This window comes from Zootoca vivipara, chromosome 6, assembly GCF_963506605.1.
Source record: "Zootoca vivipara chromosome 6, rZooViv1.1, whole genome shotgun sequence".
NCBI lineage: Eukaryota > Metazoa > Chordata > Lepidosauria > Squamata > Lacertidae > Zootoca > Zootoca vivipara.
In genome coordinates, this window is record NC_083281.1 from 80468881 (window position 1) to 80484981 (window position 16101).

At 48.0% G+C, this 16101-nt stretch overlaps 1 protein-coding gene across 2 annotated transcripts in view; it reads left to right on the forward strand.

Moving 5' to 3' along the window:
- Positions 1-3454: 3454 nt before the first annotated feature.
- TMEM240 (transmembrane protein 240) overlaps positions 3455-16101 on the forward strand; it is a 31724-nt gene continuing 19077 nt past the window's right edge. The window contains exons 1-2 of one of the 2 annotated variants that reach the window (XM_060276198.1): positions 3455-3506; positions 5747-5853. In XM_060276198.1, the coding sequence (XP_060132181.1) occupies positions 5762-5853 (92 nt within the window). In that variant the 5' untranslated portion in view covers positions 3455-3506; positions 5747-5761. Of the gene's footprint in view, positions 3507-4586; positions 5372-5746; positions 5854-16101 lie in introns of those variants that run through there. The other variant, XM_035117270.2, reaches the window with a different exon arrangement.

Consider the following 16101-nt stretch of genomic DNA (forward strand, 5'->3'; position numbering starts at 1 on the left):
ACCTAAGTTTGGAAACACTGGGAAAATGAGAGAAAATGAAACTGACAGATTTGACTCATCTTTAGCCTGACCTGGTATTGGACAATTTCTTGGGCTCCTGAATTAAGAGAAATAGAAAAGGTACCATTTAAATATATATGTATACAGGATGAAGAATAGGGGAGTGTGGTCTGAGCAGAGTCTTGATTCTCTGGATTCAGTTTTAGAGAGTGTTGAGTTTTTTTTAACAAAAAACTCTCCAATTTACAGACCGAAACCTGGCTCCGAATGACTCCTGTTGCCAGCTAGCGATAGATTTCTGCTCCTAATGACTGAGCATCCTTGATCTCCACTGTTCTTTCCTAATTTGGGCTCTGGACCAGTGGCTTTTGGCAAGCCTGCTCCAGCTGATCCTCACATGATCTGTGCTCCTAGTTTAAGGACAGGAGGTGGCAGAAAGGGGTTCCTGACCCACAGCTTGCTTCTCTGTGTTTTCCAAGTCTTTGATTCACAGCAACTCAAGAGGCTTGACCAAAATGCCTGATAAGCTGTTGAGGTTTGTGTTTGTATTTATCTGTAATATTTGTTACCCCAACCCGCTTCACCATAGGGCAGGCTTCAAAAATGCAGTTATCGAGGTATATATATATTTAAAAAAACAGATGAAAACATTCTGTGTCATGTTCGTCCCCTTGCCATACATGAAATAGCAACCATCTGGTGCCTCCCACATATTGTAAAGACTTCTCTTTTTGTCCAGAATTTCCTTGACCCATAGGACTGGGCACTGATTTATGTGAGTGAACCCTTTGACTCTCCAGTTTTCTATCCTGTTTTATTGATTTTTAGGCTATCTTGCTTTTCTATTGCATGTAGCCTATACCACTTGGAGATTTTAAAATATATTAGGTGGTTTTAAAAATGCTTCTGAACAAAACAAATAAAGCCGATGTAATCGTCGAAACAAATAAAACAGTTCAAAATGGAACAGAGCCATTTGAGTTTTCTTCCACTAAGTGCACAGCCTTTGGAAGCAATGCACCTAGATTAGTCCTGTCCGTTAAATTTTGATGACTCTTGAGTAGGATTGACATTTTTTATTATTGGTTATTAAATTTTTATACCGCTTAATACTCGCAGGTCTCTGGGCGGTAACAACATAAAAAAAATCATATAAAAACCAAAATACATAATCAAAATAACGCAGCCCAATAAATTCAGCAGAAGAGGTGTTTCTCTTTCACACACATAAAACCTTAAGGGTCAAAGGGGTGTGTTTTTAGCTCATGGTAGATGCAAGGTGCATCTCTGTAGGTTCAGAGTGCCGCAATCTGGGAGCTGCTGCAGAGAAGCCCATATCCTGTGTTCCAAATTCCCAAACCTCTGTGGGTGGCAGCGCTACCAAGAGGACCTCCTCTACCAGTCTTAAAAAGGTCAGTACGGATGGAGACAGACTTTCAGATATTTGAGGCCTCTGGCTTGTGTAAGCAACGCTTAAACTGAGTTAGCCATGCTCAGTGGGTCTAATCTGAGTAGGGCTAGCGCCGGCAATACACTTAAGCTCTCTAGGGTTGGGTAGGGCCTGCTATGCAGAGACTGCCACCCTATTCCGGCATCTTACCTGGGAGTAAGTACCATTAAACACAGCGGGACTTCACTGGCAAATGATCTTGCCCAGGATTGCTGTGTTAGGCTGGCAAATGATCTTGCCCAGGATGCTTTACCTGGGATGGTGTAAGGCCCATGAAAATCATGGGCATGTAGCTCTGAATAAATGTGTATAAGGCTGCACTGTTAAAATAAATAATAATAATAATTTTGAAATTGAAATGAATATTTTCTCTCTGGGAGGCACCCACCTGTTTGGCTTCCAATAGTTTTGCTTTTGGAAAACGTGTATGTGTGTGTGTTCCTATTTTTCTCTTGAATAAGAATTTCATCTCAGGGAAATGTATGTCTTCCAGCCAAATCATGGAATTTATTTGTCACCTGAATTCGTTTTAATCTCTTTTTGTAAGGAGAAGCGGGGGGACCCCAGTTGCCTATTACGGGGTATTGCAAAGAGCCAAAATACAGATGCATCATTAAAATTAAACATTGTCCTCAATGGACACATATGGAGAGTGACAGTTCCCCCCCCCCATCTAGTACCTGCTTTCCCAAGCTCTACTCATTGCACCATACTGCCTCTTAAGATCAGCTATGGATTGCACATCTCCCCCTGTGCACATATAGACTGTAGTTTATGCGCACAAACAGGCACATGGTTTTGCATAAGATATGGTGCTTAATATGGGGGATGATAAAATTAACTTGGTTCCAGGGATGGATCTGTCGATTTCACTTCTCTCCATTTCTTCCAACTAAACCTTAAGAGGAACTTTCTGATGATTTGACAGTGGAACAGACTCCCTTGGAAGGCGGTTTTCAGCAGAGATTGGTCGGTCAGGGGTCACTGAGCTGTGATTCCTGCATTGCTGGGTTTTGGACGACTCAGAGAAGACCCACTGAAATGAATGGGGCCTAAGTGAGTTGTGACTTGTGCCTGCTAATTTCAAGGACTACAGCGTTCGGTTGCAAGCCATCCATTTTTCCTTTAAAGCATACTGATGTGCAAATGAAGCAACCTGAACTTAATATTGGATCGGTGTTTTTTTTTTGGGGGGGGGAATGATTGAAAGGAACCCAGACCGCCGAGATATGCTCCCATCTCTAGCCTAGCAAGCGATTTCTCGTGAGCCTGATCTCTGAGCGTACCGAAAGCGCCCAGCAGAGGACGCCCACGAGAGCAGCAATTCACACAGCTGGTAATCTCAATTTCTCAGCCTTATGGGGAGAGGTTGCTCAGGTCCCTGCCTAAGAAGCGGAGGTGTGCTTCGTGTCCTTTTGCGCTTGGGTCGTAACTTTGCAATGGAGAGAAATACATTCTCCACCCATAAACGAGACCCCCTCCCTTCCTCCAACCCCCCCCCCCCCGACTCAAATTTCCTTCCTTTTCTAATTCTGCACCCTTTCACAACACCACCAGCAGCAGCACACAAAACCAGCCCTTTCTGATGGTGAAATCACTTTTGTGGGTGGGTGTGGTGGTGTCAACTATCGTCCCCAGGTGAGAGGTGTCAGTGAAGATTTGTGCGAGAGAAAGAGAGAGAGGAACGGAGCCTCTTTTCCACCAGGGATTTCCAGGGCAAAATAGGAGAGGTGTGATGGTTCCCACCCCCCTTTCTTTTTTGGGTGTGCTAATACCAAGCTAGAGATCCTAGGGAAAAAAGGCAGAACGGAGGAGAGAGAGAGCAGAGAGAAGGATTCCAAATTTGATCAAGCACCATTTTGATTAAAGGAAGGGAGAGAGGGGAAATTTGTGCAGAGAGAGAGAGGGAGGGAGGTTAGTAAACAGACACACAGAGAGCACAGGATCTGCAGCGTGGAGGGTTTTTCCCCCTTTCTCCCCCCCCACCTCTGTCCCTCCTCCCACCCCCCTCCTTAAGCAACGAGCATTTAAGATGGAGCGGCGCCACCTCAAATAGGTAAAAAAATCCTTTCTCTATGCAAGCGGGTGGGTGGGTGGGTGGGAAGGGGAGAGAGAGAGAGAGAGTGCGCGCAAGCAGGGGGAGCAAAAAAAAAAAAAAAAAAAGCCTTGCTAATTTCCTAGGATGAAATCGACAAGACCCAGTTGCAAGCCCCTTCTTGCAAGCGGCGAGAGCCCCCCCACCCCACCCAAAAGGAGGGTGCCACCCACCCTGCCGTCCCACATCTTAAAGTCCCGGGGCGGGGCTGGCTTGGTGCGGTGGGCGGGCGGGCGGGCTGGGAAAGGAGGTCTACGATTATGATTAATTATGATGATGATTATTATTTAAAGAGCTTAATTTTGGGGTGGCGTGGGGGTGGGAATCGTTCGTGCTGACTTCGCATGAGCACTCGCATGAGCTGACGCAAAAGCACTCGCGTGTTGTTGTCTTTAAAAAAAACAATTTCTCTCTCTTAAAAAACATTTTTAAACAAAAATAAATCTAACTTAGATGGTGCAGGAGGTATTTATTCTAGCTTCAATGTCACAGAGAGAGAGAGAGAGAGAGAGAGAGAGAGAGAGAGAGGAGAGAGAGAGAGAGAAGAGAGAGAGAGAGAGAGAGAGAGAGAGAGAGAAGGGGGTGGGTGGAGAAGGAGAAGCTGCCAAAATCCATCCTCAGGTCACGTTTTGTGGGGTTTTTCATTCCTCCTCTCCATCCCCCCCCGGAAAAAAAAACCACAGCAGCAGATCCAGGCAGGCAGCAAAGCCTGGGGTCTCTCTCTCTCTCTCTCTCTCTCTCTCTCTCTCTCTCTCTCTCTCTCTCTCTCTCTCTCTCTCTCTCTCTCTCTCTCTCTCTCTCGTGTGTGTGGTGTGTGTGTGTGTGTTTCCTTCCCAGCGATGGGTCTCCCCCCCTCCTCTCCTCCCCAGCAAATGGAACAAGACCAGGCGACTATCTTTTTAAAAGACTCCAACATGACGCCACCCCGTGCCCACCAGCATCTCATCTTGCCAGCCGCCTTCTTCCATTTTCCCCCCTGCTAGGGGGGGGGGGAGGAGAGAGAGAGAAAAAGAGAGAAGCAGAAAGGGGAAGCAATTTTAACAGCCTTCCCTCTCCCAGTCTTCTTTGCACCAATTGCTCACCCATACCTTCCCCCTCCAAAAAAGGATGGATCCTTATTTTGAGCAGAGGATGCCGTGAAGCTCCGGAGTGTCATCTGATGGCCCCAGAAGCAGAATCTACTCTTTTATTATTCCTTTCCACCCCCCTCTTCTCTTTCTCTCTGCATGTTTTTTATTTCTTACTTGGTTTCGTGTTTTGCTTTTCTTCCAAAAAAATCCCAACAAATTATTATTTTTGGGGGCTGGATCAATTCCTCTGCCTGGTGTTGGCGGTGCACCGCTGTGATGTGGTCGACCTTTCGCTTGGACGGGTTGAGTGGATCGCATGATTTGCCCTAGGAATCTTTCTCTTCTGCCTACCTGCCGATCTCTTCTCTCTATCGATATATGTTGGACTAATCCGAGGAAGAGGAAGAGGAGGAGGAGAGCGGGGTGGAAAGCAAAAAGACCAAACAGACCCAACAAACCAGCCAGAAGGTTCAGCTTGGATAAGAAAACAGAGGAGTGCATTTGTGTATGCTTGGAAATTGGGGGGGCCAGGAGCCTGCCCCCCCTTCAGGACTGCAGATCGGTTTGAAGACCTTGTACCTGACCATCTCTGACCTCTATAGGAAAACCTGGCACCCCTTTCTCTCCTTTTTCATTCTGGGCAAGGGGGTGGGGGGTGGGCTGGGGGGTAGTGACACAGCAGCTGTCCATTTCCAGTTGATGTCCATGAATACAAACACCATGATATTTATGATCTTGGGGGCCTCAATTGTAATGGTAAGGAGACACTTCAATTTCCTCTTATTTCCTTCTTTCTCTGTCTCCCCCTTCCCCAAATTCTTAGGTGCGGTTGTGGAACGTATGATCTGTGTGCCCCATTTCAATGTGTGTGTGTGTGTGTGTGTGTGTGTGTGTGTGTGTGTGCAATATATATTTTTGAGGACAAGTCGTTCTTTCATAGGCCTAGGTTTTCTTATATATATATATATATATATATATATATATATATATATATATATATATATATATATGCAATCAAACACGAGAGAATGTTTTATTCCAACGCTTCTAGACCTGACCAGATGCCTTATGGGGTTGTGTGATTATTATTATTTATTATTATTATTATTATTATTATTATTATTGAAACAGGCAATTGCGTGCTTGATGGATATGAACGCACTTTTGGACCGATTTCACAATTATATCTTACCGCATTTGAGAGGTGAAGACCGAGTCTGTCACTGCAACTGTGGAAGGTAAGGCCAGCGGCCAGCGGCCATGCACCATCCCATCCCATGTTGCGGGTGGGGGTGGGGGTGGGGGGGTTGTACACTGCATTTCTCACCTCCCATTGGGAGTGCAGGAGGGGGGGGTGAGAAAGTGAGAGGCAGAGATGTTTGGGGATGTTGCAAAATTCCGGGAAATCCGTTGCTTTGGAAAGTGGGTGTCATCGGGGATCTCTTGAATGTTTCAAACGGTCACAGTAATCGCCCCCAGCCATTCTGCCGTACATTCCCTTGTAGTTATTCCTCACGACAACCCTGTGAGGTAGGTCATGATGACTGTACTGCAGTCTGGAAAGGGTGTTGTTGTTGTTTTGTTGTTGTTTTGTTGTTGGGGGCCTTACCTGGCTAGTTTACATCAGGTGAGATTCAGCTGCCAGGGACGCTGTGCCCATTGCTGAGTTTCTTCGTTCTCATCATTTAACCCATCGGCCGATGTGCAAATATATACATATAGATCTGCAAGGTTTGTGGTGATGGATGGCAGCTTAGATGACTTTTAAACACACACACAAACTCACACACACACGGGGGACATCAAGCAGATTCATTGAGAATAAATCGGCAGCTGTTTACTTTTGAGGAGGAAACAGAACCTGCATTTGCAGCAGCAGTCTACCCTCCAGCACCGAATTATGGGGGGCAGCCAATCAGGGAAGGCTGTCCCCTTTGCGTGCGTGTGGGTTTTTTTGCTTCTGAGTTCCCCAGTGACATCTTGACTTCCCGCTCTTGGAAGACAGGATGTTGGGACCCGGTGGATCTTTGATCTGACTCGACAAGCCTGATTTTTAAGAGCAGTTGTGGCAGGTACACAAATGGGGTGGTGGTGGAAGAGAGGCTTAATTTCCTTTGAACACACTTGGTCCCCCCAGTTCAAAGACAGTGCCACTTCCTAAGGGCGTTTTGTGGGTATCTGAGAAGTTAGAACCAGGAGCTGCTCAGGAATGTACGAAGCAGCCTTATCCTTAGTTCAGTACTGTGTACACTGACTGGCAGCATCTCTCCAGGGCTTCAAACAGAGGTTTCTCCCAGCTCTACCTGGAGGGATTGAACCTGGGACCTTTTGCATGCAAGGCCGATGCTCTACCAATGAGCTACAGCCTTGGCTGTGTTTTATAAGCTCTTGGCATCAGCTGAGCATTTTGTCTCCCAGGCTCTCTCTCTCTCTCTCTGCTCTCATTTTGGGGCTTTCCTTTCAAGATCTACAGTTCCCTCACATTTTTAGCGGTGTCTTTCTTTGATGGTGGTGTTGGAGGAGGTTTCGGAACCGAGCTTCAGCTTTTAAGAATTAAAATGCGGGCGATGCACTTTCAAAGCAGGGAGAGAGAGAAGTGAAATGGGTTTCAGAGGAGGTCAGAAGCCTCTGCTTCCCACCACCGAGTGCTACTAGGTGCTAACTCCCATGGTCTCTCTCCCCTTGGCCATGCTGGCTTGAGGAGATGAAAGTTGGAGCGCAGCAAGATTTGGAAGGCAAAAAGCCTTTGCTCATCAAGGGTACAGCCAACGAGTCTTAGGTTGAAGGAACTAGGTTTGGGGAAGAGTTGAGGGGGACTTGCCTACCTAAAGTGTTGATGCATAGGAACATAGGAAAATGTCTTATGAGTCAGATTGGTTGGTCTAAGACTAGTCATGGGTAGGCAAACTAAGGCCCGGGGGCCGGATCTGGCCCAATTGCCTTCTAAAACTGTCCTGTGGACGGTCCGGGAATCAGCGTGTTTTTACATGTGTAGAATGTGTCCTTTTATTTAAAATGCATCTCTGGGTTATTTGTGGGGCATAGGAATTTGTTCATCCCCCTCCCAAAATATATATATATAGTCTGGCCCTCCCCCCCCAAGGTCTGAGGGACAGGAGACCGGCCCCCTGCTGAAAAAGTTTGCTGACCCCTGGTCTAAGTAGCTCAGTATTGTCTGCTCTGATTGGCAGCAGCTCTCTAAGGTATCAGATGGCAATCCTTACCAGAGATGCTGGGGGTGAAACCTGGGGCCAAAGCAGGTCTCTGCCTCAAACCTGTGATCCCTTTCTTTAAAGATAAGTAAGACCCTAGTCCTCATGTTTCTAAGACATGAGCTTTTTCGAACAGGACGCTGCCTTTGTACTGCATTGGACCATTGACGTATCTAGCTCAGCGCTGCCTACACTGACCAGCAGCAGCCAGCCCTCCAGGGTTTCCGATGGGGGTCTCTCTCAGACCTCCTTGGAGATGCTGCCTATTGTACCCAGGGCCCTTCCCCATTGAAACAACAGCATAGGAGCATGCCTTATACTGAATCTGGCTGTTGGCGTATGTAACACAGTGTTGCCTACACTGACCGGCAGCAGCTCGCCAGGGTCTCTCCAAGCCCTTCCTGCAGATGCAGGCACCCGCGGCCTTCTGTATTCAAGGCAGATGCTCTGCCCCTGCACCGTGTGGCCTTGAGGAGGGCAAAGGCTGGGCCTTTGCTGCCACAGGGCACAGGTTTGACTCTAATGGCCTCAAGTTGCCAGAGGGCAATGTGTGGTTGAATCTTAGGAGATGGTGAGAGCTGTTTGACAGCTGGAATGATCCCTCAGTGGGCCAGTCGCCATTCCCTGGCTGGGACGGTGGAGGCTGGTGCATTAGCGCAAAGGGGGCCCTGCCCTGTCAACTTCAGCTAGCCCCCACCCGCCTGCCGTCTTACTAAGATCCAGCCTAGCTCCTTCCTTCTAATTCTCAGGGTTGTCCCTTGTGGAGCTCAGCAGGGAGGAGAAGGATGGCAATGAAACTGGACTGAGTTGGTTTGGCCTCTTGTAGTTGTAGGCTCTGGCGCCACCTACTGTTCAGCTCCCAGCCTTCCGCCCAAACAGTCACAACGGCCACCCCTTACTGGGGATGCCCTGGCTTCCGATTTCCCTGCTCAAGCTGGAGGGGCGAAGTACATTCCCTGCAAGACCCTCTACAACTGCGTACAAACCATACGTCGAAAGCACATAACTCCCCCCCCCCAAAGAACACTGAGAAGTGCTTCTTGACCCTGCAGAACTACAGTTCCCAGGGTTCTTTGGTGGGGTGGGGACACCACGAACTTTAAACGTATGACTGAAATTTGGCCTCCTACCATTTAGTCAAAACCTGCCATTTCCACCCATTTGTTCTAGCTCCGCCTTCTGAAGCGACACTGTACGTTTGAAGCACATTGAAAGCTCCCATCAAAGAATCCTGGGAATTGTAGTACACCCCTCGGGAACTGTAGTATACCCCTAACAGCCTTTGGAAGCAGCAGCGTCCAGCATTCTTTGGGGGGAAGTCTTGGGCTCGAAAAGGACTGCGCATGATGCCGTGGTGATCACTTAACCTTCTTGTCATGTCGTGGTCAACTTAAGGCGAGCGATGGAAAATGCACCGCAAATAAACCTAAGCGAGGAGGGGGTTTACAGAGCTGTGCGTCAGGCGCATCGCGCTCCTTTCGCATGGGAGAAAAGGAACATTTATGCATGCTGCCAAGGAGCCAATTTGTAGGGGCCGAGGTCCCTTCGGGGGCCCCCCCAATAAAATATTTGAGGGGGTTTGGTCCCCGTTGATCAGCATGGCCATTCAATAGGTGTGCATGCCCTGTGTCATGTAAAGTTTGGACTCTGGCTGTGCTGCGTCCACACCATACATTTCTCCAAAGAGCTCTGGGAACTGTAGTTCACCACTGCACCTCCTGGCACCTTTAACAAACTACAGTTCCCAGGATGCTTTGGCAGAAAACCATGTGGTTTAAATGTATGGAGTGGACAGCGTTTTGCAGCAATTAGCAGCCTTTCTCAAAGGAAGCAGCATGGCGGAGTTATCTCAGGAAGTTGAACGAGAGCAGAGCCACGGACCCCGTGTCCCTTTTGCGGGAGAGGCAGTGTGGTACAGTGGGCGGATTTGTGGGACCTGAACCAGATATGCCTGCATTCATTTCATTTTAAAATATCCACGTTTTTATGTGCTAATTGATTGATCAAATTTGTTTGTTATGCATATCCTACCTTTTTCTGCAAGAAGCTCCAGGTAGCACGCAGGGCTTCCTCCCTCCTCATTTAATCCTCACAACAATCTTGTGAGGTAGGTCAGTCTGAGAGAGGCAATCACTGGCCCAAGGTCACCCAGTGAGTTTCTTGGCCGAGTGGGGATTTGAACCCTGGTCTCCCAGGCCCTAGTCCAGCACTCTAACCACTACACCAACTACCCCCTCATTATATCCAGTCCTTTCTCTTCAAGCAGCCCACGGAGGCCAACAGATACAGAATGTGAGCGGCAAACAGATTTTGACCCCTTCCCTTGAAAGAAACAACAACAACAACAACAACAACAACAACAACAACAACAATAATAATAATAATTTGAGATTCATTTTAGACAAGAGGCACCTTTAGCTTGACAGATCACTGGGTGGAAATAATGAGAGAGAGAGAGTGAGAATTCCTTCCACGTCAATTGATTCAGGACTGTAATGCCAGAAGTGTTGTAAATCTCAGTTTGTTATCGCGTTCCATGTGTTTTGCATCCACTGTGGTGGACCATTGCGCCAGTGGGCTTGCGGTGATTATCTACTGATCATTGGTTAGCAGGGGGGGAAAGGAAATTAATGGAGGGTCTTTCAAACAAACAAACAAACAAACAAACAAACAAACGTCTCCGCGCCTGCTGTGAGCAATTAAATTGGACTTTGCTCAATTGCTTTGGGCTGCGGTTGTCCTCCACCCTCTGAAAAGGCCTCAGGTGGGGCAGGGATGAGAGAGGGAGGGTCCCCGTTGGAACAGACCTCAAGGTCGCTTCTTTCCATTTCAAGAGCTGCTGAGCATGAGTAAAGGTCCCTCACCCCCAATTTAAGGGCCATAAAGGACAAAACTAACCCCTTCTAATGGGACCCAGAAACAACTAGGCAGGCAATGGTGACCAGTAGAGAACTGACGGCATGGGGTACAGGTGCTTGGCGTCTAGAGGCACAAACTTGTTGTGTAAGAGAACATGGGTTCAAATCACTGTGCTCTCCACTCATAGGGCTTCTAGTAGCCAGAACAGGAAAACCTTTACTGGAGAGGTCAGTGGAGGCTGGTCCTTCAAGGCAAATAAGAAAATAAGACCCTGCTAAATCAGGCCAGTGGCCCAACCAGTCCAGCATCCTGTTCTCACAGTGGCCAACCAGGCAAGCCCAAGGCAGAACCCAAAGACAAGAGCCCTCTCCCTTCCTACAGTTTTAAACAACTGGCATTGCTGCCTCTGAATGTGGAGGCAGAGCATAGCCATCATGGCCTTTGTGAATTTGTCCTGTCCTCTTTTAAAGCCACCCGAGTCGGTGGCCATCACTGTTTCCTGTGGCAGTGAGTTCCACAGTTTAACTATGCGCAGCATGAAGAAGTGCTTTTGGTTAACCTGTCTCAAATCTTCTAACGTTCATCTTCGTTGCATGTCCAGTGCTATGAGAGCAGGAGAAAAACTTTCCTTTGTCCACGCATGATTTTATAAACTTCTGTTATGTCACCTGTTAATCACCTTTTCTCTAAACTATAAAGTCCCCACTGCTACACCCTTTCCTCATAGGAGAGTCCTTCACCCCCTGAATTGTTTTGATTGCCAACCTTTTCCAACTCTACAATAACCTTTCGGAGGTGAGGCCAAAACGTGGCACTGCCTGCCTGCCTGCCAGCTGCTTGGCTTGGCCAGAGTGTAGTCGCTGTGTCCTCAATTCTGAGATGTGGGGTAGAGAGGAGGCCGATATATCATTTGGCTTCCCCGAGGACTGATCTGCCCAACACCCAAATCTTCCGCTTGCCAGCTTGGTTGTGTGAGTTGGCTGCCTGCATGTCCTTTCTTTCCAAAGCTGGCCAGTTGGCTAGAAAAATAAGACCTGGCCTGTTCCTTGCCCCCCTTCTCTGGGCCAATTGCCGGAATGTTTCCTGCAAGAGCTAAAAATGCATCCCAGTTGACCCAAAGCCTTTCCCCCTCCCCCAAATGAGTAAATGGTCACACGGTCAATTTCACTTGGCCCAGACACAATTCAGCTAGGCATTGCTACCCAATGGTAAGTGTTGACATGATCCATCCCTGGTAGGATTGCCAGCTTCAGGGGTGTGGTAAGGTCATTTTGGACTCTGGGCTTCGTGGTCTCAATGGGAGCTTAGAGGTAGAGCATCTGCCTTGCCTGGAGAAGATCCCAGGCTCAATCTCCAGCAGCATCTCCAGGTGTCAGGAGCGAGCCAGCAATAAATCACATCAAGCATGTTGGAGTTAACCCTTTATTAGCAAAAGCAGGATTTGTGCAGGCCTAATGAGCACAGCAACTCATTAGATCAGGCATAGGCAAACAGCGGCCCTCCAGATGTTTGGGACTGCAATTCCCATCATCCCTGACCACTAGTCCTGCTAGCTAGGGATGATGGTAATTGTAGTCCCAAACATCTGGAGGGCTGGAGTTTGCCTATGCCTGCATTAGATCTTGCCCCCGTGAAGCAGTTGCTGAGACTGAAGGCCCCCGCCTCCCTTCAGCTGCCTTAAGTCCCCTCCACTCCAGGCTTTCCCCCCAAGCAATCGGAGACTGTGCCTGCAAGCAGCCTGCTGCTGCTCTGCCCGTTTCAGCGCTCTGCTAGTTCTGGGAGACAAACGGGGAGGGGAGCTTGTCACAGCAGAAGGGGGAGACATTAATGATTCTTCAGCAGCCTGACTAATGCCTGCCTTTTGGCATCTATCCTCTCCTGCTTCAGCTTCTGCCTCTGATTCTGGACTTCTCTCTGCCACAGAGCCTCCCAGCTCACTAAGCCCTGTTCCCTCTTCAGCTTCTGACACCTCCTCCTCCCAATATTCTTCCTCTGACCACTCACTCATCCCAACACCAATCCCTGGGCTCTGAGCCTTCTCCCCTTGGAATTTCCCCAGCTGGTTCCTCCCGACATTCCTCTGCGCCCAACCTGTCCATGATACCGGGTACGGCTTTGAAAGATCCCCTGCCTGAAACCCCAGAGAGCCACTGCCAGTCAGTGTAGACAATGCAGAGCTAGATGGACTGGGGTTCTGACTCAGGTTATAAGGCAACTTCCTGTATCTTATGGGAAGGGCTGTAGTTCAGCTGCAGAACGTCTCCTTTGCATGCAGAAGGTCACAGGTTCAGCCCAGGTACGGCTGGGAGAGAGACTCTCTCTCAAACCTTGGAGAGCTTCTGCCAGTCCGTGTAGGCAACACTGCGCTAGAATTACCCAATGGCCTGACTCTGTAAGGCAGCTTCTTGCCTTGCTATTCCGAAGCGGTTATTTCAGGAATCTCCTTTCTGTGGAGATGCTTTTAAAGAGGTTCCGGAAACTGCAAAAATGCAGTGGTCAGAAGGGTGCTTGAAGATTGGGAGCACGTATTTTTTAATATCAGTTGGGCTGCCTGCCTGTTTTGCTTCCAAGGCCACTTCTAAAGTGCTAGACTTGACCTCTGAGGCCCTATAATGTTCAGAGACCAAATTGTGTCAAAATGCCCTATGAATCTGCCTCGGGCTCCTCCTTTGATTGGGTTCTGAGACTGTAGGAAGCTGAAGGGTGCTGAGTGTTGTTAGAAGTCCCTTACTTTCCTTACAGAATTACCATTCCCAGAGTTCCCAGGGGAGAGGGATTGATTGTTAAGCCCCCCTGGCAATCAAAGCTCTGGGAGGGGAATAGGGGCCTTGTAACAGCTCTCTGCACTTTTCACAGACTATAATTCCCAGGATCCTTTGGGGAGAAGCCACAACTGTTTAAACTCAAGCAGGGATTCCCAACCTTGGGTCTCCAGCTGTTTTTTGGACTACAACCCCCATAATCCTTAGCTAGCAGGACCAGTGGTCAGGGTTGATGGGAGTTGTAGTCCAAAAACAGCAGGAGACCCAGGGTTGGGAAACACCGGTGAAGCATCACGATCCTGAGAGGGCATATGGGGCCTAGGTCTTTACTCAGCAGCAAAGCGGAGCCCTTGAAGTCAGCAGACCTAAGTTGCCTATGCCTATGAACTTCAGTGGGTCTACTCTGAGTAGGACTAGCATTGGATGAACTCAAAGTCCGGACGATCACGCGCTGCGTTAAAAGAAAATAGTGAAGGGTCAGCCATACGGTGCGGAAGAAGTGATTGGAGAAGGTTGCTTTCTTTGTACGACGCTTGGAGCGCTTTATCGATGGATAAAGTTAGATGGTGGCCACCTGTCACATTCCTGCATTGCCGGGGGCTGGACTGGATGACCCTTGGGTTCCCCTCCGGCTCTACAATTCTGTGATTCTATGAAGTGGTTTCTCTAAATAGGTAAAACAGTATTTGAAGAAGAATAAAATGTTCAGGGCATTCCCATAAACTGAGTAGACTTTAAGCTCTTTGAGAGCACCAATTATAAAAATAAATAAAATAAATCATGATGAGAAATATATATTCTGTCACCCTTATGGGTGTGTATGTTTGGGGTGTGTGAGAGCAGCTTAAAGGGGAGAAGACCCCTGATTCTTTGCCTTTACTTGTTCCCGTGTAGAGGTGACCTGCTCTAACTTTCTTAGGACCTGCTTTCTTAGGAGGACACACTGTTTTATTTCATGATTTTAAACCTCCATAGTTTCCCCCATAGTCTCTTGGAATAGCTCTCCCATTGAGAGCCAAGTGCTTCCCCCTTTCTATTACCTTTATGGATGTGGCTCGCAAGCCTTTAGGAGGAAAACTGGTCTTTCAAGCCAATTCTGACTTCCCTCAGACCGGAATTGTCAATTAATTTCTTTGAAAGAGCCAAAGAAAGAAAACCACACACACAGAGGCCTCGTGTAACAAATCATTGCAGGCATTCTGATCTTCATTACGAGAGAGAGAGAGAGGCATACAAATGTATGTGGAGATCAGGACCCAAAGGGGTGAGGGAGGGCTGCTCCGCGACAGAGCACGTGCTTGGCATGTAGAAGGTCCCAGGTTCACAACCCAGTGGTATTTCCAAGTAGGGCTGCCAGACAGGCAAAGAGCATCGCAGACCTTGAGATTTCAGGGCCCAAACTTGAGACCTAAGGGTAACTCCTGGTGATGTCACAGGGATAGGCCCTGGAGAGGGAGGTTAATTGGGAATGGGGAGCATGTAATTCGCAGGCGGCTCCTGCGTGGCTATAGCTTGCAAGCTGCATGTACAGCCTTCTTAGTACATGTTTGTTTAGTCGTTTAGTCGTGTCCGACTCTTCGTGACCCCATGGACCATAGCACGCCAGGCACTCCTGTCTTGCACTGCCTCCCGCAGTTTGGTCAAACTCATGTTCGTAGCTTCAAGAACACTGTCCAACCATCTTGTCCTCTGTCGTCCCCTTCTCCTAGTGCCCTCAATCTTTCCCAACATCAGGGTCTTTTCCAGGGAGTCTTCTCTTCTCATGAGGTGGCCAAAGTATTGGAGCCTCAACTTCACGATCTGTCCTTCCAGTGAGCACTCAGGGCTGATTTCCTTAAGAATGGATAGGTTTGATCTTCTTGCAGTCCATGGGACTCTCAAGAGTCTCCTCCAGCACCATAATTCAAAAGCATCAATTCTTCGGCAATCAGCCTTCTTTATGGTCCAGCTCTCACTTCCATACATCACTACTGGGAAAACCATAGCTTTAACTATACGGACCTTTGTCGGCAAGGTGATGTCTCTGCTTTTTAAGATGCTGTCTAGGTTTGTCATTGCTTTTCTCCCAAGAAGCAGGTGTCTTTTAATTTCGTGACTGCTGTCACCATCTGCAGTGATCAAGGAGCCCAAGAAAGTGAAATCTCTCACTGCTTCCATTTCTTCCTCTTCTATTTGCCAGGAGGTGATGGGACCAGTGGCCATGATCTTGGTTTTTTTGATGTTGAACTTCAGACCATATTTTGCACTCTCCTCTTTCACCCTCATTAAAAGGTTCTTTAATTCCTCCTCGCTTTCTGCCATCAAGGTTGTGTCATCTGCATATCTGAGGTTGTTGATATTTCTTCCGGCAATCTTAATTCCGGCTTGGTACATATATATATATTTATTAAATATATATGTTTATTAAAGGTCTGGCAAATCTCAGCTGGGAGAGCTTCCCTGTCTGAAATCCTGAAGAGCCACTGTTGGCCTGCGTAGAGAATGCTGAGCTAGATGGACCGATAGCTTTTGATGGACCGATGGTCCTATGATTTGGGCCCCTCGCTCTTTAAAACCTGGGGGAAAGGACCATCGCTCAGACAACCCAATTTGCATGCAGAAGGTCAATCCCTGGTGCTTCCAGATTAAAAGAGGATCAGGTTACATAGGGATG